At 33.4% G+C, this 24,660-nt stretch overlaps 1 protein-coding gene across 4 annotated transcripts in view; it reads left to right on the forward strand.

Annotated features, from left to right (window-relative positions):
• The first annotated feature begins 494 nt into the window (after nucleotides 1-494).
• LOC115879810 (protein dead ringer) overlaps nucleotides 495-24,660 on the forward strand; it is a 433,611-nt gene continuing 409,445 nt past the window's right edge. For all 4 annotated transcript variants that reach the window (XM_030896811.1, XM_030896813.1, XM_030896812.1 and 1 more), the window contains exon 1: nucleotides 495-790. In XM_030896811.1, the coding sequence (XP_030752671.1) occupies nucleotides 737-790 (54 nt within the window). In that variant the 5' untranslated portion in view covers nucleotides 495-736. The remainder of the gene's footprint in view (nucleotides 791-24,660) is intronic.

A 24,660-nucleotide genomic window follows, 5' to 3' on the forward strand; every position in this document is an offset into this window, starting at 1 on the left:
ATCGATTTAATTGCATTTTCTCGATGCGTCGGTTTAAAACCATCGCCTGTCACAATAAAACCGGTTCTATATGCCGACGTTTCCCCCCCGAACGCGCACGATAACACCATTGTTTCGTCCGGAATCGAGGTTTATTGTGATTAAGTTGCACCTTCGTAACGAAAACCGTAAAATAAAGTCCATAAATTAAAAAGAGACGCCAATATAATATCCCACACGTAAAATCCGACCGAAATTCACCTCGACTAATCGACATTGTATGCGACGCCGACCGATTGGATAATGTATGCAATAAAAACGTATTATTACACACGGTGCCGGCTTAAGATCCACCCCTCTCCACTTAGCCAGACTCCTCCTGGCGATCCCATTGGTCCGCCGGCGAGTCGATCAGACTTGCACGGTGGTGGGGGATTGAGCGGTATCGCGCTCGGCACGCTCCGCGCGCTCGGCCGATACGATACGAATCGTGACATTATTCGGCCACGCTGTGACTGGGTATATCGTAGTAGACCGGTAGTAGAGACGTAACCTCGAATTTTGTGCGCCGAGTTCGTTGTTTGTGATTGAATAGACAGGGATTGTTGTTGTTGTGCCGGGAGACAGTGCGTCGCGCGGGAGGATTTGAGTTTGATTGGGGACTGTTTGTGCACTGTGCGGGGTGCGTTCAGCGCATTCTGCGCTCTTTGTTGGCAAAATTCGCGTCAAAAATAGAGACCCAGTGCCCGTGTACGCTATGGAAATGGACCCGCAGGAACGCGAAGGGGATTTGAGAGACGACAGTCCAGTGGTGAGTGACGATATTTCATTTTGATTGGATACTTGTTAAATACAAAGAAATACTGGATCAAAATCTATATTTCGGTATAGAAATAGTACATGTTATTCATTATACCCGATATCGTCAGTAAATGATAAAAATTGTGTATTTCTTACTGAATTTTATAAGCTTCCCAACCTTTTATAGGTAACGACCATGAAATTAAATTTATTTACATCATTAATCAACAAAAAAAAACAACGCTTTATTGTACAAAAAGCCAAAACAGCTTCATCGACAAAGCAAAACAAAAAAAGCACAAAAATAAATATACAAATAATACAAAAAATGTCATACAATACAAATCAATTCAAAAAAAAAAATTTACGTCATAAAATTACAAATAAAACATATATGGACATTGCAGAACACAGGCGTATCTAGAAAATTTTACAAAAGGAAAACTGTAAATGGATAAAATCATGTTATAATAACATAAAATCAAGAGTTATAAAATATTAAATACTAGACCTTTAACCAGTGTGTGAGATGATCAAAATATTAAAATTAAAATTCTAAATTGTTCATGATTAAACATCAACAAAAAGTCGTTTACCGCACATAGGGCTCTCTCAGTAAGTATGATTTCAGAGCTTTGCGAAATGCGGGAAAGAATGAAAGTGACTTGATATTCGAAGGCAAATGATTGTACATTTTCTTGGCATTGTACAGTATTGAGCCCTTAACTAGTTCTGAGCTCGGGGTTGGCAGATAAATATCGTGCTCCGCATTCCTAAGTGGATAGTTGTGAGAAGGCCTTTCCGGAATAGAGAATATGTGCTTGCGGATTAAGTAAACGGATTCAAAAATGAATAAGGAAGGAAGAGTCAGTATTTTGAAATTTTTAAAAAAATTCTGGCAGAGAGTTCTACTGTTTAGTCCCAATAAGTATCGAACTGCTCTCTTTTGAAGTTTGAAAATACGATCAAATTTTGTCGCGCAGCAAGTACCCCAGAATGGAAGGGCATAACGAAGATGCGACTCAAAAAGGGCATAATAGACCATTCTAGAGGTTGATGAGTTAAGTTCCTTAGACAAAATAAAACACTAAATCACCACAATACACCAAAACACTTGGTGTAGAAACAAAAAAAGTGTAAAAATAGTAAAGTGTTTTGGTGTATTGTTGTCATTTAGTGTTTTATTTTGCTGTGTAACTCCAAAGGTTTCAACCCCTAACTGTAAACATCATTAATATCACAGATAATAAGTTTACAAAAGAACAGTTTCATTGACTTCCTCTGCTGCAAAATTTTTCTGTCCCAACCACTGAAGGAATTTGTTATATTCCTTTTGGTAAATTGATTCACTTTTAGATCGAAGTAACGCTTGTCGTGCTTCTTCAGCTTTTTTTAATATTTCCTCCATTTTAATGGAAACTTACTCGAACGTGTGCCGAATTCGTGCTAAAGGCGTTTGTTTTGACAAAAACTGAACTCGATTTACAACAACCGTAAATTTATTGAACAGGTCATTTAATTACAATAGATACCTGGCAATAAACAAAGTTTCTACCAGCAGCTTTAATACAAATATACCGGAATATTAATAAATGCAAAGCTTATGTCGTTTTAAAATAGAACAAAATATACTAAATTCAGTAAGAAATAAAATTATCTACCGCGGGAATTATAAAGCGTTAATTAGGCAATTATTGTCCATCGGGACAGAAACTTTGCCTTCGGTAGTTAACGCTCTTATTATTCCCTTGATACATAAATAACTATTTTTTTCATCTGCTTGGTGTCGCAAATTTGCATTCACACTCATCAGAGTGTTTCCTATGTGTGTGAACTAAAGTCTATGAATATAATAGTAAGCAGTCACAAGACTGCACAACTAAATTTTAATTAGGTACAATTATAGACTACTGAAAGTCTCCGAATTTATTGATTAGGTGTCAGAACAACTAAATATAATAAAGTAATATTACTATAATAAATCCTAGTAATTTCTGACCAAATCTCTATAATGCAGTTTGATTTATTTGTTATTTGATTAGATATAAATATCTGAAAAAGAATTCTTCCAATATTTCTTCTAGAATCGTTTCATAACGAATAGGTTGTCAGTACCAAGCATAAAGCTTAATAATAGCATCATCAAAATCTAACTGTAACTTTCTAATAATTATTAATGAAAAAAAAACATAATTTCGAATTACATGACTGAATTAATTTAACCAATGTACTTCAGAATGATTAACATAACTTTTCATCAATGTAATATACCTTGAGACAACAACGGAAACAAGTAAACAAACAAGTTATTGTTTACAATATTTGTTGACAACTGTATTGTATGAATCAATCTATTAAGAACTTAATATCTTCTTTTTGTAATTGCTTAACAAAATGTTGTATCTTGAAAGTGTTTAGTTTACTCATATACTAGATTGCATTTAAACCATGTTGAATACCCAAGCAGCATTTGGACGTCGGGACAACGTTGTGTCACGCGACCAAACGTCGGGGCGCAACGTCGGCACAACCTCGTGCCAACCCTAGTCTGCACTAGTTTGGAGAATAATTTTTGGGTCGAAACGACGTTGGATACCGACGTTGGCTAGAAGCCTAATTTAGTACAAACTGCAACGTTGTTTAAAATCCTAATTCACAGAAATACAAAACTAATATGGCGTCTAAGTCGCGTTTTATCCTAAATTGGGATAATTATAGTAGAAATATTATTTTTATGATTTAGTTAGAGACATATGTCAGATGGCAGTGAAGGAAAACAAAACAAAAGTATTTAAGTGTGGAGGATGTTTGAAGATCATAATTATTGAAACACTTTAACCGACTCTGTAACTCGTTACCCAAGGCAAAAAAGTTAAACGCAAACAACTTTATTGATAAATGTATTGTTTCTACTTTGAAAAATACTAATGGGCCTTAAAATTAAAGAAGTTTTAAGAAATTTTCTTGAATTTTTTTTTAGTAAAATGAGAATAATTTATTCGTAGTCGAAAAAATTGTTTCCGCGTGTTTTTTAGGTTCAAATATTTCAAGTTAATGTATTCAAAAAGCAGGAATTGCTATTTTAGGAACGAAACATTTTTTTATTTAACAACATGGCGGGTTTCACTTTGTTGTTTTGGAGATTAAGATGGAGTAGTTCGAGTAGTCGCATACTGGACTAATAAAGTCGCAGTTCGGCCTTAACAGGTAGTATACTAGTCGCAAGATTGCCTAATTTAGTCATCCTAGAGTCTAGCTTGTGCCGCCCTCTATAATCTAAATAAACGAGGGAGTGGATAAACTATCGGTAATATATGTCGATGTATATTTAAATTTAGTTTTATATGTACCTTTCTTATGTCCCATTTTAATTAAGTTTTTTTTATAAAAACAAAAACAGCACTGAACTGTATGACTGAACAGAACAATGAAGTGAAAATTTAAGATTTAAGGTTCAATACAGTTGCAAAAAGGTAGTGACTCGACATCCTACCAACGTAAGAATAAGGAAATCTAAACAACGTTGGAATTAGTAAAACAGACGACGTTTGCATAACGTTGGAATAGGTCCTGAAACTGACGTCGGAAAACTCTATATTGTCCAACGTTGTAACTACGTTGTCCGAATCACCTAAAGATCACTTAAGCAAAAAGGTTACAAGACAACGTTTATTCGACGTCGCAGAAGCTTCTACTTTGCTGTAGTACTAGTCCAACGTCGGCACAACGTTATAAAAACGTTTAAATTTATTTTAATACCCAAGGTAGGGAGCTAACTATTTTTTGTAACTAATCCAACGTTGTGTTTAGTAAACATGTGGTCGCAAGTCGTGAAAATGCTACTTGGGTATGCATAATAATATGTGTCAAAGCAAGGAAATATAAAAGACCGGCTTTTTGTGACTAATAATATATCAAAATAAAAATAAAATTACACTAAATCACCACAATACACCAAAACACTTTTACTTTTACACTGGACGCGCGTTTCGCTAACGATGTTAGCATCATCAGCAGATGATTATAAACTCAAGTAATAATATATACCCATTATACCGCTGTACCTTCTAGATAACCAACATTTCCCAAGTTATTATTTTTAATATGAATTAAAAACAATCTCTATATAACAGAATCATCATGAAATAATTAATAAATATTAAAAAAATACTAAGAGAAGAATGTGGTGTGTTAGTATGTATAAATGAAGAAATCTGTGGTATTATGAACGTTATATTGTGTCAAATAGTAAAATAATAATATTTAACATGTTTTAATAATTATAATGTCCATTAATAACTTGTATCTAATGTAGTCTAGAGACTTTATAAGAGAGTTATGTAAATTGGATATTAAGGTTAATTTTTTTTAGAATCTCATTCAGTGTGAAAACTAAATAATTGATGACAAAATTAATAATAAATCAAAAAGTAAAATTGATTTTCATAATTTGTGCACTTACGAATCGCCGTTCTTCTTTACAGATTAAATTTCTTTTCTTGTTCAGTCTTGTGTTTCTAACAACTTTATAATTGTACCAGATTGTTTATTTATACTTTTATTTTAAGATTTTATAGATAGTGATAATTTATTGATAACAGTAAAACGAGGAGATCATTTCTTATTACTTTATGACAATTAATTATATTATGAAAGTCAAAAACAAACAATCAACGCTAAATAAGTAGGTTTAGGTAATATTCCTTTCTTTATTTGGATTTATATTATGTCTACCTATGACTACTTAAAATAAGAAACAAGAAAACTATCCATATATTTAATAAATATATTTTTTATACAGAACCATGCATATGTTAGTTATAATTTTTATATATCAGGATTATAATCATTGTCATTAGGTACCGTTTGTTATAAATGATTGACAAATGTCAATTTATCTAGTGACAGTATGTAACTACTGTTATGTATTAAAGAACATACTAGATTTTTTAAAATATACTTCGACAATATATTGATAAAATTATCTAAAACCAAGTCAACGCTATTTCATATATTTTTTATAATTGTGGCCTTCTATTTGAGAATTACAAAACATAATATTATAATAACTACGTTAGGCTACTATTACACTATAAAATTTCTTTGTCAAAGAATTAGACAGTGTAATATGTGTGATTTTATAAAATTCTGTATATTAACAATGTCAAATTTTTCACCAAATATCTTTTATAAAAGATCTTTAACAAAGAAATTTGATAGTGTAATATCGGCTTTTTAGGGATTTAATAGTCCTTAGTAGTCCATTATAGTACTCTACTATATAGCAGGTAGTCTATTGTATTGGTATTAATATTAGTCTGTTAGAGTAAACGATTAAATAATTATTTTTTTTCGAAATACCTATACTTAGCGTATTATTAAATTTTAATTAATTGTTATTGATTATTTTTATTAATTGTGTGATTAAAATAATAGGTACTAGTTGATACCTGACATTGCTCGCGATTTAATTTTCCCACGTGTCACAATAATTAATAGCTGTTTATATTTTTAATGCGTGTTAGCAATTGATAAATTGCACTCGTACAGTGAAGTTATCTGCGCAATTGCAAGATCAAGACTCTCTTGATCTTGGTCTTGCAGTTTAATTTGAAGTCTTGATCTTGCAGCAAGACTTTTTTATTAGATTTTTACTAGGGACACTATCTACATAGAAAATCTTTAAATAAGTAGTATTTCCTGAAATTTAATGCAAACGAAAATTTACAGAAAGTAACAATATTTGTCTGATATATTTTGTTTATTTTTCAATGTATTTCAGTCAGCATTGTCTCGTTTAAAATGTTCTGCAGAAGTCGGAAAACATTATTTGCCATGAATTAAAATAATAATTTTGAACAAGAAAGTATCTTTTTATATCACACCTATTTATTTAAATGATTCAAAACATGAGCACATTAATTAAAAGAATGTAGAATGCTTACTAGAGGGGTTAATCACCGCGATCTTACAGCTCTATTGTGTATTCCCCTTTCTTGAGTTATGACGAGTTATAACTCATCATACAGTCTCAGAGCTTTAACAAAAGCCAGTATCTGAGACGGCTCCACAGAGGCCAGCTCTCCATCTCCGACATCGGCCATACCAATGTTTATGGCATGAACGGTTGTCGTCTCGGCGCACTAACTGATAAGGTGTTTTGGTGATTCTCCATTTTCTCCACAGAATCTGCATTCGCCGTTGTTTCTCAGCTTCAATCTACTGAGGTGTTTATTGAGAAGACAGTGTCCTGTTAACAGTGTCCTCCGTGACAATCCAAAGATTGCTTTTACTTAAATCAAGGAAAATCTTTGATTACGTTCTGCGAATTTTTTTCGTGTCTTTTAGGCCTTTGGAAGATTTCCATTCCAGGTTACGGATGGAGTCTTCTAGGTTAGTTATTCTTAGTTATGTTAGTATCATAAATTAAATTTGGCAATAACCTTCATAAAAAACTTAACAAAAATAATAAATTTTAAATTAATTAACTGTTCGGGTTTATTTTTGATTAATGCCCCCTTTTGATTGATTCAAAAAATACCTAGTTGTTCTATGTCCACGGAATATTGCAACTCAATGTATATTTTGTAGGTCCGCTTTGGAAAAATACATTCTCCAAAAAAAAATCTCAAAAACTATGCGATGTGGTGTTTTTTTAACTAACCTAACATAACCTAACCAAGAGACAAAAAATGTAGTAAATACTAGAGGGACCATTTTACGAAAAGAAAATCTGTCGTCGGTGGAGTTGGAAAACATTTATACAAAAATTTATGTAGGGGCGGGGGTAGTTTTCAATTTTCCTTCCCGAATTTTTTCGATTTTCGTGAAAGTCAAACCTTAAAGCACTTAGCAAAACATAGACACCCAAAATCTCATTCAAATCGGAATAACGGTTCTTAATCTGAAAAAATGTCTTAACTTTTTTTAAAGCCTGATGCCCTCTAGCGTAGGTCTGTTCCAAATACCGGAACACCGTTTTAACACCGGTGTTGGGCTGACACCGGTGGCCAAATATGGGCTATCCGGTGTTTCGGTGTCGACACTAACACCGGTGTTCATCTACAACACCGGTGGTCATCTCTACACCGGTGTTCATCTCGACACCGACACCGGTGTTGGTCTGGACACCGGTGTTCATCTCGATACCGGTTTTGACTACGACACCGGTATTTTGGTAAACGGGTTAAAGAAGAAATAATGTTAATTAATAAGTTCAAAATAAACCTGATAATAATAATGTCGTATCGGTGCTTATTTTTATCGTTTATTAAAGCGCACCGATTTTAACTTAAAGCCTTCAAATTTAAATATATTTTTTGCTAGACTAATCGCTAAAATAAAGTGGAAGTGTCAGATAAACAACTATAAAGTAAAAATTTGTTTAATAAAAAACAAACAGAAAACAAAACAAAACATAAAGAAACAACAATTCGTATCTGTAAAATAAACTAAAAAATATTAAATTAGAACAGAATCTACAACCTAACGAGACCATCAACATCGACACCGGTGTTCATCGCGATACCGGTGTTAAGATAAACACCGGTGTCGAGATAACCACCGGTGTTGAAATAAACACCGGTGTATATCTTGAACACCGGGATCGGTGTTGACACCGCTACACCGACTGAAACACTGGTGATAATCAACACCTAACACCGGTGTTCAAATCTCAACACCTAACCTAACAGATCTACTCTAGCGGACCAACGAAGTACTTTTGTATAGAGGTAAATGGTGTCCAATGACCTTATTTTGACTTCAACATACGTAGTAGGTCTATGTCTACGGAATATTGGGACACCCTGTATATAGGTTTTGTGGAAAAAACTAATAGTAGGTACTGTTTTTCTATAAAGTTGAAACGTATTATGTGACAAATAATATTAATTTAATCCTATGAGATGTACTTTTGTTCGTATCTGTAACGTTCGCAGTATACCTATAACAATGTCCGGCTGTATTTGACAAGTGAAGTTAAAACTAAATACTCTTGAGGTCGCTCTGGCTGGCAACTCCGCTGCGACGGGTAGACTGTAAATATTAATAGAGTCAGGTAGGCAAATGTTGATTTAATCCTCGAAGAAAGTTATAAAAGACTGTGTTTACTGCCGGTACCAGAAAATATGGATTTTATTATTTTTGACCTGCGGCGCAGTGACACTCTTTGAAGTTCTCTCTTGATTTCGGCCCTTTTTCTTCTGGGAATCGTGTAAAAAGATGACGATTTTCGAAATAGTAGATAGGTACTTTGAATATAATAAATGTTTAGGCACTGAGGACAGTGGCGGCACCTGGTGGCGAAATTAAAGTGGCTCACCGGCACGAAAAATAGGCATCACCTTAAAATTTTGATGTATTTTAAAGTTGAATATATTATGTTTTAATTGACCGATTTTGATGATTTTTTAACCAATATGTAGCTAAATTATTTGACTTTTTAATATATTTTTCTAAATTAAAAATGGAAGTTCCCATCTGTCAATTATACGAGGGAAAACAAAATGTTGATATTTTGGTGAAAGTTTGAAACACCCTGTAGTATTTATTAAGGCAGTAAGGAATTTAAAAATCATATTAACATCTAGATACATCCTTACTTGATAGTTTATTCTTTGGTTCATCTGAATAGGTTTATTTTTGTTGGAGATATTTGCTTTTGAAGAAGACACTAACATTTTTTGTAATTTTTACATTAAATCCATGCCACAAATTAACTACAACAGACTCAGCGAAAGAACACCGAATTGCGCGTTCAGGTTTCTGTGACCTTCAGAAAGAGTTCATAGACAATCCGCATCAATGTATAGTTTGGGTTATTATTTGTTTGGGTGAAAATAATCTGCACCAATATGTTATCGAGGCATATAATCTCACAGTAATTTAATAGATTGCTCGTCATATTATATCAGTTCGTAGGAGATTAGGAAAAAAAAAGATATTTATAGTATAAAAAATTAATTTATTTTGTTTATTTAATTAAAAATGTGACAAAATAGCTTTCTATAAGGTTCTATCGGACTTTTTGACTATATAAATCTTTATTTGGAAAACTTTAATACATCAAATATTTTCAATCTAATAAATCATTTAATGATGTAAATAAGAGGAAATTTAAACATATTTGGTCAAATTCTATAGTTTTCATTATATCAAACAGATATTCTGAGAAATGTTTTCAACTCAAAATAAACTTTAATTATGTTTGAGTCACATCAATTAAAAGGGTCTTCATATACATCAATGTGATATTTGTCTAAAATTTGCAAAAGAATCGAATCTCTGGATAAACCCATTTAAAAGCCTTTGATCATGAAAGTGGAAAAATTTGTTCATTTTATTTACTGGAAATGGAAAAAATTATTTATATTAAATTTTGATGAGTTTTGCACTGAAGAAAACATTCAGAGGCTGTTTGATATAATGAAAACTATAGAATTTGACCACCCATGTGAAAATTCCTCTTATTTACATCATTAAATGATTTATTAGATTGAAAATATTTGATGTATTAAAGTTTACAAATAAAGATTTATATGGTCAAAAAAAGTCCGATAGAACCAATAGAAATGTAACTATTTTGTCACTTTTTAATTAAATTTTGTTAAATAAATTAATTTTTTATACTATAAATATCTTTTTTTTTATAAAATAAACACATTTGTATCCCATTTTAAATAAGATTAAGCTTTACCAAAACTTAGAAATAACAGTTCAAAAGTTCAACAAAAATCGTTACACCCGTTTTTAAAAAGAAACATATAACCACGCACTATGTCATTCCAGCAAGCGAATACGACACAGCATAGGTTTCCGGACTAAACGACTGGTGTATTTACACCACTCAATAGGCGTGTGGGGTTTGCCGAGCGGTTTCCGATGCAGTCGCTTTCTTTCGCATCTGTTATAGGTAATTTGTGTCCATGCCTTTGCTTTTGGTCCTACTCAACAAACCTAGTAAGTTGTGGTCCCGAAGCAGGCCTTCTGATCTTCATACATAAGATTTGCTTAATTTTTTTCTTACAGTCTGTTCACTTAAATTTACGTTCCTTAGGTGCAATTCCATATAAATTTAAAAAACTGACAAACAACGGTTTCTTAGCGATAAAGTTACAACTATTCAATCGTCATCTGGATTCAAAGTTCTCAGACGAAGGTTCCTGGACGTCTAGCTTATGAACTTATCTCGAGGAACTGTACTGCACTGTACTTCGCGCATACCTAAAATCTTTCAGCGACATAATTTTGATCTCTATCATCTTCAATTAAAGCAAATATAGCGGATCCAACTTCTGGACTTAAAATCATCTCTTCTAGATTAACTGCTAACAGCCAACAGACCATAATAACTCGGTATGATCGAATAAAAACGGCGTCAGCGATGTCAATGAAATGACGATCGATGACATTTCTCATATAATTTTACATATAAAAGCGATCTTCATTTCATAACCATCGCTGACGCCGTTTTTATTCGATTATACGGTATAATTTTTCAGTAATAGTGACATGACATAAATCATAAACAATATTTCGTAGGTCTGTTAAAAGTACTGGGACCAAAAGCAAAGGCATGATTTTAATGTAAAAATTACGAAAAAATGTTAGTGTCTTCTTTAAAAGCGAATATCTCTAGAAAAAATAAAGCTATTGAGATGAACCAAAAAATAAACTGTAGAGAAAAGATGCACCTAGATGATAAAATGATTTTCAAATTCCTTGCTTTTTTAACATATTTCACAGGATGTTCCCAACTTTTACCGAAGTAACAACATTTTGTGTTCCTCGTATAATTGACAGATGGGAACTTTCATTTTTGATTTAGAACGAGATACTAAAAAGTCAAATAATTTACCTACAAATTGCTTAAAAGATTATCAAAATAGATCTACTAGAACACAATATAAAACTTTAAAATACATCAAAATATTAAAGTGCGCGTTTTTCGTGCCGGCGTGGTAGATATTTAGAAACCATACCTATTTGTTACAAATTATGATGGTACTATAACACGGTTAGCGAAACGAGCATCCAAGGCAAAAGTCAAGTGTTTTGGTGTATTGTGGTGAATTAGTGTTTTATTTTGCTACATATGACGCTCTTGTTAGTTTTACAAAATCAACAACTCTAGTGCTTCTACGAATTTCTATATTTTGTACGGTATCTCTTAGTGCAGACTAAGGAACAGCTTTATAAGAGAGGAACTAAAAGTAGATTCGATCCTGAATAAAATTGAGCAATGTCAGCTTAGGTGGTATGGACATTTGATCAGAACGAACAACGACATACCAGTCAAAGGCGTGTGGGAAGCTAAAATGCAGGGAAAGAGACCAAGGGGAAGACCAACTAATATACATATATACATATTTTAATAGTTTTTAAAAATGTATACAGGGTGTTTCATAAAATATGACCATTGAGTAATGACGATTCTGTTTAAACTGCTTGACGTTTAAAGGTGCTTTTCGGCAAACGGATTGACTGTGGGGTTCGATAAGGAGGGGTTTCTCGAATCTCAAATTCCAAGAGGGTGAAAACACCCCTCAAATATTACAATATTTGTTATTTTTAAAACGGTTACTCTTTCGGGAAAACGCTTGGACATGCATAATTTATTTTGTTTTTTACATATTTTGAAATTTTTTAAAAAATTATACAGGGTGTTCCAAAAACTTCCCCACAGAATCTGCATCTGCCGTTTCTTCTTAGTTTCAATCTACTGAGGTGTTCATTGAGGAGACAGTGTCCTGTTAAAACCCCGTGACAATCGAAGATTGTTCTTACTCAGACCCAGGAAGATCTGTAATTTTTCTTGATCATAAGCCCTCAGAAACTTCTTCGAGTGTCTTAGACCATTGCAAGATTTCCATTCCAGGTTGCGGATGGAATCTTCCAAGTTCTTGAGTTCCGCCTTGAGTTGGTTACCACTTGGAAAGCAGAACGGTTCTGGTCCAGTTAGTGGAGTGTTAGCTCCTTTCCTAGCTAGATTATTTGCTTTTTCATTGCCTTCTATCCCTTGGTGAGCAGGCACCCAGAGTAGGAGGACTTTGTTTTCTTTGCCTAATTTATTCAGCTTCTCTATGCATTCTTTGACCAATTTCGAATTGATCGATACTGAGTTGATCGCTTTTAACGCTGCTTGACTATCAGACAAGATGGCTGTTTCTTGTTTCCGATAGTTGCTATCTAAGATAAGTTGTACGCATCTTTCGATAGCGTAGATTTCTGCCTGTAGGATACTAGGGTAAGTGCCCATTGGTTCGGAGTATTTAGCTCTCGGTCCAAACACTCCGATCCCTGTTCCCGTATTGGTTTTGGAAGCATCAGTATACCAAGTTATGGTATGGTCTTTTAACTGCTGGGCAAGCGTTTCGCTCTTCCAATCCTTCTTATTGCTCAATACTACATTGACATGTTTGTCAAAGTTGTACGTTCTTGGCATATCGTCCACTGGGAGTTGCAGGAGTAGTATTTCCTTTTTGAGGGTGTTCCAAGCCCCTGATCTGACAATTCTCCCAGTACTAATTCCGTTAGTGACCATTCTAATCATTGTCGCATTGGCATATCTACCAATGACAATGTGCAGTGGTGTTAGATCTAGAATGACTTCCATTGCTGCTGTTGGACAGGTTCTCATGGCTCCTATGATGCAAACGCATGCTAGTCTCTGGACTTTGCACAGGTTTAGCCTTGCCGTCCGTTGCTCTAGATTTGTGTACCAGGCAACTGCTCCATAAGTAATCATGGGTCTTACTATCATGGTATACATCCAGCGCAAAATGTTAGGGGAGCAGCCCCATCTATTTCCGGCCAGTCTTCTGCATATCATGAGAGCCTTTATGGCTTTGCTGGTAGTGTTCTTAATATGCCTGTTCCACAGGAGTTTACTGTCCAGAGTTATTCCCAGGCATTTAACTTCCTGTGTTGGCAGTATTTCCTTTCCATCTAGTTGGATTCTTTTCAAGTTTTCAGACTTCGCCTTCTGGTAAATGGCACTATCGCGGTTTTGTCTGAGTTGATACTCAGCCCGACAGTCCTACACCATCTCTCAGTGATACGGAGTCCTCTTTGGATAATATCACACAAGGTGCCTTCATGTTTCCCCCGAGCGATCATGACTATGTCATCTGCATACCCAATGCAGTGTATTCCCGCTAGAGTTAATTCTAGGACTAACATTAAAAGAAGCCAAAAGTTTAGCAAGAGACAAAAATAAATGGAAACAATTTGTGTATAGTGTAGCAATTAAGTGAATTTATTTAATTTAGTATACCTTACACCTTCGGGTAGAAAGGTTTTTGATTATATATATATATATATCTCTTAGTGCAGCTTTTTAACCTTTTTCAGTTCGCGGACCCCTAAAAAATCAAGCACAATTTCAAGGACCCCCCTAATTAAAAAAAAACAGAAATTTTAGGACAAATTATTTTACTACAAAAAAAAAATACATTTTTATAAAAATTAAAAATGCTGTATTAATGTGAAGGTTGGTGTTGCTTCCTTGCAACTAAATTAGTAATATTCGGGTTAATGTTTTTACTGTCATAATCTCAAATAGCATTCCAATTGTAATCTGTTTCTGTATTTGTTTTTGATGTATATGTTACGGTTAAGGTCCGATGTCCGGTTAATGTCGACATTACCCGGTTAATCTCGAGAATAACGCACAACAAAACAACCAAAAACATAACCTAACCCAAACATTAACGTGTTAATGTCGACATGAACCGGACATCGGACTTTAACCGTAACATACATATAGTAGAGACGGCTTTTTCACAGAGGTAGGTATGTGGATGAGAAATGCACTAAATGTTTCAGTGCTTCTTCTGATATTTCTTTATAAACTTTTTTTTTTAATTCACCCAAAAATTTGTTAAAGAAGTTTCTTTGAAATTATGTTTTAAATCTGAATCACATGATATTTCTATTTATTGATTTTCCTGTACCGTTGTCAAGCCGTTGATATCTGAATCATCTGCGTTGAAAGGGTCTGCTATCCAGTTTTTATTTCTGTCGGGTTCTGAAAAATATTCCCGAAAAGCTGACCTCAAACCGTGGATCGTGGAGGTGGTTGATTGTTTCATTTTCTACTTGCGTTGGCAACATTTACCCACCACATGATTCCAAAAACGCTACCAGTGTAGAAAAATTCAAATTTTCATAGATAAGACGGCGGACCTCCATACATATACTCGCGGACCCCCAAGGGTCCGCTGATCACAGGTTAACAAACGCTGTCTTAGTGACAAACCTAACCTTTGTTTTTCTATTATGTGCTGCTTTACTTGATCTTTTGGTTAGGGTTAGTCTTTTTTTCTGGTAGGATCTTATCAAAAACATTTTCTCTGTTTCTCTCACATGAATTCTCATGGAAAATACCATTAATATAATTTTATGGAACAACACTGAAAAAAAGGGTCTCTCAGTCGAAATGAATATGACTTTGACCCAAAAGATTGGCGCTTTTCAATAGGGCCAAGAACGACGTTTTTTACCCAAAGCATTAACTCTCTTTTCTTAAGCTTTAAAAAATTACTTTAGAGAATAGAAGAATCTATCTGTCCAAAGTATTTCACTCTTGACCCAAAATTAATATGCAAAGAAGTTCTTGCTACAATAGTCTCTTTGATTCATGCAAAAATTCTTGATTGAAAAGGGACATTTCTTGATTAAAGAGACACTTTTCTTAAACCAATAGCGAATACCATTGACTCAACTAAAATTTATTTTGATCTAAGAGAAGTCTATACATCATATACAGGGATATTACGAGGTATATTATTTCCTGATAAATTTAGGTCTTCCTAATCTGTAGTAAGTAAAGTGATATTATTTTCCTCGATAGTAGGTAGTTATTTCTGCTTCTTCACTCCTTGGTATTTTTTGGGATGGTTCATCACTCTACAAATTACAAAAAAATGTTACATCACGATTAATCAAAGTAAAGCAAACAAATTATTAAAATTATAAGCTTTGGTCACATTTTGAATTTTTTAATACAACGACTTGAAATTCTAAAATTTTTGTAATTATTTGCAGAAAAAAATCGATACCTATATTCTATATTAGAGAGTTTATAATCATCTGCTGATGATGCTAACATTGTTAGCGAAACGCGCGTCCAGTGTAAAAGTAAAAGTGTTTTGGTGTATTGTGGTGATTTAGTGTTTTTATTTTGCTATATTCTATATTCTTATTCTATCTATAGTCACGCATGCATTATCTAAACAGGTGCATTAGGTAAATGTCTCTTACCTTCAAATATAGCAAATAAATGCTCTAATTTCCATTTTTTCAGAAACTCCTTTAAAGAATCCATATATCCTAAAATTTGTCAATAAAAAATGACAAATGCATGTTAATAATGATCACTAATTTGTTATACGACATGCGTTTAAAAAGCAAATTATGCAAAATTCCAAGTGGAAAATTCCAAGCAACAAAACCCGTGCGTACTATGATGTGCCTATGAAATGCGACGTGCGAATGATCGGACTGCCGACTGATTGTATATACCGTCCTTCGTCATCGTCTTTACGTGTTTTTATTTTTCATCAAAAGAGTATTTAGCTATTGGAGAAATGGCCATGTTTCTTGATTGAAGTACTTCCTAGCGTATTTTTGTTATTATCTTAAAACAAAGTAACTTGCACTTGGTTGAATGAAAATAGATTCAAGAGAAATTTTCGAATTTATCAAGAGACGAAGTTTTCTTGAGTTAAGAGAGTTTTTCTTCAGGCAAAATATTTTCTTTTACGCTAAAATAAATTCTCTTGCCACTAATTTTTTTTTCAAGAACGATGACGACTTTAGTTCAAGTCTATCTTTTTAATCAGTGAAGTGCGATACTTCTTTAGTTTTGGAAAGCTCTTAAATTTCTTAATAAAAATCTAGAGCAGTATTTAAAAAAAGAAAGTGGATGAAGCAATTGAACAATGATGATAACACTATCTTGTAGAACAGAAAAAGTAGCAATGATAATGTGAAATTTATTTCGTTTTATCTATTCAAAATTCAAATAGAGCCATAACAAAATAAATATAAAATTACGAATACTGGTATATTTTCAAAGATATTTTCAGTTTCTAAGTTTTTTCTCTCGAATTTGGTACATCCAGTACATCAAAATCTATTCAATAAAAAGAAGCTATTGTAATTATTTACCTACACAAGAGGGTATTTTTAAACTCGTGCTCTTTGAACCAGATTGTTCCATTCATTTCCATATTTATACCTACGAAATATACAACCAAAAGTCATAAATAACAACTGATATCAATTTAAATATATTCTTATTCTAATTCATACCGTTGTTGTTATTTGTTCGAATCTCTTGTTATGTGTGTTCTTTAAATCTATATAAGGAGAACCCGTATTCATATGCAAAATGATTTATTTTTATATTTCGATATATATTTTAAAAGCTTTTACTTATATCCCTTTACGTTATAAGTATAAATAATCGTATTTTTCTTATAAAATACAGAAAACAAACCAAATCTGAGCTACTTTCAGTAGGCATTTCAATAAAATTCAGATTATTTATGTTTATCTAAGCCTTTCGACGTAGGATACATATAAAATTGGCGAGCCATTGAAAAAGTCATTGAAGAAGATTTAACTATAACCATAAAAGAGGATCATTGACAACTGTTCAGTAAGGAAAATCGTCCGTTGGACATCCGCAAGTTATATGGTCATTTTATGGCCCTGTAACATCTCAGTTTCAACTAGGATCAAATAGGCTGACGAACAACACAATTCAATTACTCGGTACTCGCTGAGTAGTTTATTGGCTTCAGCGGCTGTCTGGTGCGTCGTACGATGGTCCAGTTTTTGGATTTTAATCTGCAATTAAAAGGATTATCATTATTAAAGTCTATTGTGAATTAAAATATTATAATTTGACTTACAATCGTACAATAATGGGAGTTTTTTCCACTTATATGTCAGTCCTTTTCTACGGAAATACCTAATCGCCTGGAGTATTTTAATACCCCAATTAAGGTAAGTGTACCCCAGTAATCGGCAAAGTCACTTTCTTTGTCACATCACAGTTTTTGTCAAAAATTAAGGATATTTTATATAGCACAAAAATGTATTTCACAGATTTGATATTATTTGATCGATTTTGCAGTAGTGAGTGCTATGTTTATTCATTTTTTAGCTATTTATTGTATTTCTTACACCGTCATTTAAGAGAAGCATGCGTTTCATCATCATCATCATTTTTAGCTTATTCATCCATTTCCAATTATGGTGTAGCCTACTCTCTTTGTAGTTGGGCCAATTCTTGTCTATTGTTGGCTATGCGGGCCCAAGTTATCCCTGTTAATTTCCTAATATCGTGGTCCCATCTCAGGTTCGGTCTTCCTCTAGGTCTCTTAATTCCTCGTTGGTACCATGCTGTTATTTTTGTGGTCCATCTGTTGTCCGTTCTTCTTACCAGGTGTCCTGCCCATTGCCATTTGAGAGATTTTACTCTGCGGATGACATGTATTACCTGTTTTTTTGTCTTATCCACTCTATTCTTTTAGAGTTGTTTTTGAGACCCACTTTATTGCTGGCTGTATTTAGTTAATTAATTCGTGCTTGTAGTTCTTCAGGACTATTGGCAATTAGGACTATGTTATCAGCGAACCTTAGATGGTTAAGATATTTTCCATCTATTTTTAATCCTTTGTTGGTCCAGTCCCTGGTGGGAACACTGGGGTTGTCCAAAGCTATTAAAATATAAGGTTATCTCGTGACTCCATCCGTCACTATCGGAAACGGCATCAACTACGTCACATGTATGCGGCTCATCCCCCCATATATAAAGGGATAAAAACTGCCGATAGTCCAACAGCGCATTTCCCAATCGATATTCATTGTGTATGGCGTCCATAGTTTTCAATTGTTTGATGTTTGTTTTCTTTATTACATTGCCCATTTTGTCCATTGAATTTTATCTTTTATTCCTTTATCTATGATTTTATACGTTCTGTAGCATACCTGTGACATACGTGTTTATACGACGCCGTATATAGGTATATATTTATCCGTTGCGTATCTCAGGGACAAAATTTTACGACCTACATAGACAATGCTTTGAAATAAATTAAATCAAAGCGATTAAGCGAGTCGCTTGCTACTTGCCATTCCTCACCGAAAGAATATGTGCCCTGCGCACGCAACTTACTGCTAGGCGCTTGGCCAACCAAACCGTATTTTTGAATGCGAGTGATATTTCGCTCAAGCGATCACTCGGTTATTGCAATCGCTTGAAACTCGAGTACTCGATTATTGAAATTAATCGGTTTTTCCCATCACTAATTAAAACCGATCGATTTAATGTAAAAATCAAAGAGATTCGCTAAAAAAACGACAGTTGAGAGGAGCACTGTTGTTGTTCTCGTTTGTTGCCGCTGGGTTTGCCGATTATTTCCCAGCATTGACTAGCGAATGTAGTGTTACATTACAACGATTGGCTCAAGTCAATCTTTAGGCACAAATTACCTATAACAGATGCGAAAGAAAGCGACTGCATCGGAAACCGCTCGGCAAATCCGACACGCCTATTGAGTGGTGTAAATACACCAGTCGTTTAGTCCGGAAACCTATGCTGTGTCGTATTCGCTTGCTGGAATGACATAGTGCGTGGTTATATGTTTCTTTTTAAAAACGCGTGTAGGATTTTTGTTGAACTTTTGAACTGTTATTTCTAAGTTTTGGTAATTTGTATATCTTATTTAAAATGGGATGCAAATGTGTTTATTTATAAGGAAAAAAAAAAGATATTTATAGTATAAAAAATTAATTTATTTAACAAAATTTAATTAAAAATGTGACAAAATAGTTACCTTTCTATTGGTTCTATCGGACTTTTTCGACTATATAAATCTTTATTTGTAAACTTTAATACATCAAATATTTTCAATCTAATAAATCATTTAATGATGTAAATAAGAGGAAATTTCTCACATGGGTGGTCAAATTTTATAGTTTTCATTATATCAAACAGCCTCTGAGAAATGTTTTCAACTCAAAATGCCTTTAATTATGTTTGACTACATCATTAAAAAGGGTTTTCAAATACATCAATGTGATATTTGTCTAAAATTTGCAAAAGACTCCGAATCTCTGGATAACTCGAAATTATTTACCCATTTAAAAGCCTTTGATCATGAAAGTGGAAAAATTTGTTCATTTTACTTACAGGCTGGAAAAATTATTTATATTAAATTTTGATGAGTTTTGCACTGAAGAAAACATTCAGAGGCTGTTTGATATAATGAAAACTATAGAATTTGACCACCCATGTGAGAAATTTTTGTTAAATAAATTAATTTTTTATACTATAAATATCTTTTTTTTCCTAATCTCCTACGAGCTGATGTAATATGTCGAGCAATCTATTAAATTACTGTGAGATTATACAGAAAAGTCCACAGACTTCGAGACATAGGCAAATTAAGTCCATTTAGCGTGTGTCCAAATTTTGACAAGTTTTCAAAAATGACAGTTTTGTTTAGACTGACGTTTAATTTCACCTGACTTCTCGGTGAATGCTTTCTTTTTATGGGGGTACATAAAATCTAAAATTTACGGCCATGAAGAAATTCAAAACTTGGAGCAGTTAAGGCAGAAAATATTTAATGCCTCTGACACTGTCACCCCTGATATGTTATCCAATGTGAGGAGGGGATTTTATGATCGTTTGGGTTATTGTTTAATGCAAGAGTTCAATTTCATTATCCTGTTTTTTTACCGTTTACCCATTACCTACCTTGACGAACATGGGAAAACGAAGGTCCTTTTCAGGACCACAAATATTTTGATTGAGAAAATTGGAAACTTTTTTTGGATTAAAAAACAAAAGTTGTTATTATAATACCAATTTAAAAGTGTTTTAGTAGTTTTAATACACACTATGATATAAAATTTATTATTATTATAATGTACATTATTAATACTATTGTTCATTCGAAATGGCATTAAGGCCCAATTGCAACAATGATTTAAATTTTTCTTAAAGATAAGTAGAGCTTAGAATGAGCTGTATTTATATTTACTTTAATATTCACCTTAAATGAGGGAATTTGACTGACAATTTTAGTTCAATTTTTAATAAAATTTATTTAATATTAATAGAAATCCAAGAGATTTGAAACCTCTTTTAGCGATTTATAACATTCTCAAATGAATTACAGGTGCCCTTATTTTCTATGAAAATCACACAGCTTTTTTCATAGTCGCTGCAGTTGCTATAGCTATAAAAAACTAATTTTTTAAGGTGTGAAAATTGCGACACACGCTAAATGGACTTGATTTTTCATATGTCTCGAAGTCTGCGGACCTTTTTGTATGCCTCGATAACATATTGGTGCAGATTATTTTCACCCAAACAAATAATAACCCAAACTATACATTGATGCGGATTGTCTATGAACTCTTTCTGAAGGTCACAGAAACCTGAACGCGTAATTCGGTGTTCTTTCGCATCTGTTATAGGTAATTTGTGCTTTAGGTTTCAAACAAGAACAAAGCGAACTTACTTCACTACTTATGATATTATAAGATCTAAGATATGGGCCTTGCGCAAAGGAATCCCCCTGCACAATAACAGCACGGCAGCGCCTAGTTGCCGCTCAATCCGTTGTTGCCGGGCCTGTACCGGAGCACCTCTTTGATATCACATTATTGGGAACGCGGTGTGTGCCACCGCAGCGGCTTTATCATTGGATCGCGCCTCTCGCTAGACTCCGCCCTTGCCTTATCTCTCTACCGTTTGTCGCTGCCGCGGCTCCCACAGTGCGTCTCTGTGCTTTTATATCGAACGGGAAGTGGAGAAGGGATTTTGATAGAGTCGGATCGACTGGCGTTCGCGTTTCCGCTTCATCCAATCCGGTGATGAAATGGAGCATCGAGAATGGACGGTATTACTTCAGGGAAGCAGGTATGTATAGTCAGGGTATATACAAGGCAAGTCTTAAAAAAGTGCAAATATTTTTAGGGGTAGTATATTTCGACCAGAAACACGATTTTTTTCGCAAAAAAAATTGGAATTTTTTGAAAAAATTTTGTATTTTTTAGTTAAAAAACATAATTTTCTGATAATATGGCAACATACAGTGTGACCCACTCAAGACCGGGCACCCTCCATAAAATCTGTGTTTATAGTCCGATTTTGATGATTTTTTTTTCAAATATAAAGTTTCAAAAAATGTACTTTAGGGCTCAATGTCATGTTATTTCACAAAAAAACAAGGCCTACTTAATAAAGTTTTTGTGGTGAAAAATTTGCAAAATCATATTAGCGATTTTTTTTCAAAAAATTTTAGTACACCCCTACATTCGGCATCCCCCAAAACAGTTCTGTACCAAATTTCGTTTAAAATTATTAATTATTAATAATTCTGCAGTTAAATTAAATAATTCCCTATTTTTGCCAATTTAACGATGAGTTATCAAGTAACCCTTGAAAAAAACAATCCAGGTCAACGAGTTTTATTACAAACAATGATAAAAATACTACAAGCAACACAATAACCGAATAATAAGTTAAACATATTCAAATAATTCTAGTTGCTTCTACCAGCCCTCCATTCAGTTCAATACATTTGTCGCATCTTTTTCTTAGATTAACAGTTACATTCCTAAGCTGCTGTGGTGTAATATTTGCAGAAGCCTCTGTAATTCTAATACGTAATTCATCTACAGATTGAGGTCTAGACTTGTAAACTTGTTGCTGTAAGAAACCCCAAAGAAAGAAATCAAGGGGTGTTAGGTCCGGGGATCTCGGTGGCCACTCAGTTAGCGGGCTATTTCGACCTATCCACTTATTTTCAAAATTTTCATTTAACCATTCCCTGACAACTGCCGCGTTATGCACAGGTGATCCGTCCAATTGAAATTTTAAATTCAAACAGGTTTGGCATGGTAAATTATGTATTGCATCCCAAAAGTCATTAATCAGAAAATTCAAAAACGTTGGACTATTCAAATTTCTCTCAAAAAAATATGGACCAATGATTCTATCATCAAGTATGCCACACCACACATTTAATTTCTGAGAATACTGTCTTCTTGTATTGATCACCCATTCAGGGTTTTCGACTGCCCAGAATCGCGAATTTTGAGAGGATACTACTCCGTTTGTACTAAATGTTGCCTCATCACTAAATAAAATTTCTTTTAAGAAATTTCTATTATTTAAATACTCTGCTTGAGCCCATAAGCAGAATTCAATCGTCTAACATCATCTCCGTTTTCCAAAGTGTGTAAAATCTTTGGTTTAAAGGGTTTAACTTTATTAGTTCGCAAACATCTCCTAATATTTTCCCTTGGTATATCCAAATCAACACTGGCGCCTCTAATGCTTGCACGAGGATTGTTACGAAAATATTCTAATATTTCCTCATTCCGCCTATTTATTCAATGTTCCGGCCTTCTGTTTTTTAGTAAGTATTTTGACACACAACCAGTTTCATTAAAAACTCTATTTATTCGTTGAACCGTGCTTCTACTTACTGCAGGTCTGTCGGGATGTCTGTTGTTAAATTCTCTGGCAGCTTCTCCTGCTTGAAGATAGTTATCACCCACTAAACGAATCATTTCAATTTTATCCCTAATATTTAATTGTTCCATAATGCAAATAATATTTCTTGATACAACACTTTTCTGCGTGCTATTAAATTAATATTCAATTCTACGCTGCAAGAATTGACAGCTAATAAAACCCATTGTTGTGGATTGTTTTTTTCAAGGGTTACGTTATAACTCATCGTTAAATTGGCAAAAATAGGGAATTATTTAATTTAACTGCAGAATTATTAATAATTAATATTTTTAAACGAAATTTGGTACAGAACTGTTTTGAGGGATGCCGAATGTAGGGGTGTACTCAAATTTTTTGAAAAAAAATCGCTAATATGATTTTGCAAATTTTTCACCACAAAAACTTTATTAAGTAGGCCTTGTTTTTTGTGAAATAACATGACATTGAGCCCTAAAGTACATTTTTTGAAACTTTATATTTGAAAAAAAAATCATCAAAATCGGACTATAAACACAGATTTTATGGAGGGTGCCCGGTCTTGAGTGGGTCACACTGTAGGTAAGTAGTAGATTAAATTTACAAGAAAGAAAGTCCAGAAAAAATCCGGTGGTTCTTAAAATTTTAGCAAAAAATCATTTTTTTGAAAATTTTCAAAATAAAATAACTCGGTTATTTTGGATTTATTTAAAAAACAGCAAGAGAAAATCTGTTTCTGTTATCGAGATCTACCAGCCCTGAAAGTATTTACACTTATTTAAGACTCACCCTGTATACAATTTAAAAAAAATAAATTTAAATATTAGGCAGGAAATCATACAAATACGAGTTAGGTACCTATTCTATTTTCAAAAGAAATTGAATTTACAAAAAAAATTCGGAATGCATTCTATTCTCAAAAGTGTTCAAATGCAAAAACATTTAAAACGTAGCTACTCGATTATTAAATGTAGATATTCGAATTCAAAATATTCGAAATGTATTCGAATGTGAGAAGTACCTATTCGTCTGCAATTCGTTTGCAAAAGGATTTTAATTTTATTCGATTCTCAATAGTATTCGAATTCGAAATGATTCGATATATTCGATTCTTAAAACTATTCGAATTTAAACAACAATCGATTGTGAAAAGTATTCGATTCCAAAAAAGATTCTAATTGTATTCGATTCTCAAAAGTATTCGAATTCAAAAAAAATACAGGTATTCGAATTCGGAAGGGTTCCCTGTATCCTGTATTCGATTTTTAAAACTATTCGAGTTAAAAAAAAATCAATTGTGAAAAGTATTCGATTCCAAAAAGATTCTAATTGTATTCGGTTCTCAAAAGTATTCG

The sequence above is a fragment of the Sitophilus oryzae genome, unplaced genomic scaffold, assembly GCF_002938485.1.
Source record: "Sitophilus oryzae breed Bouriz unplaced genomic scaffold, Soryzae_2.0 scaffold_1588_pilon_pilon, whole genome shotgun sequence".
NCBI classification, from domain to species: Eukaryota; Metazoa; Arthropoda; class Insecta; order Coleoptera; family Curculionidae; genus Sitophilus; species Sitophilus oryzae.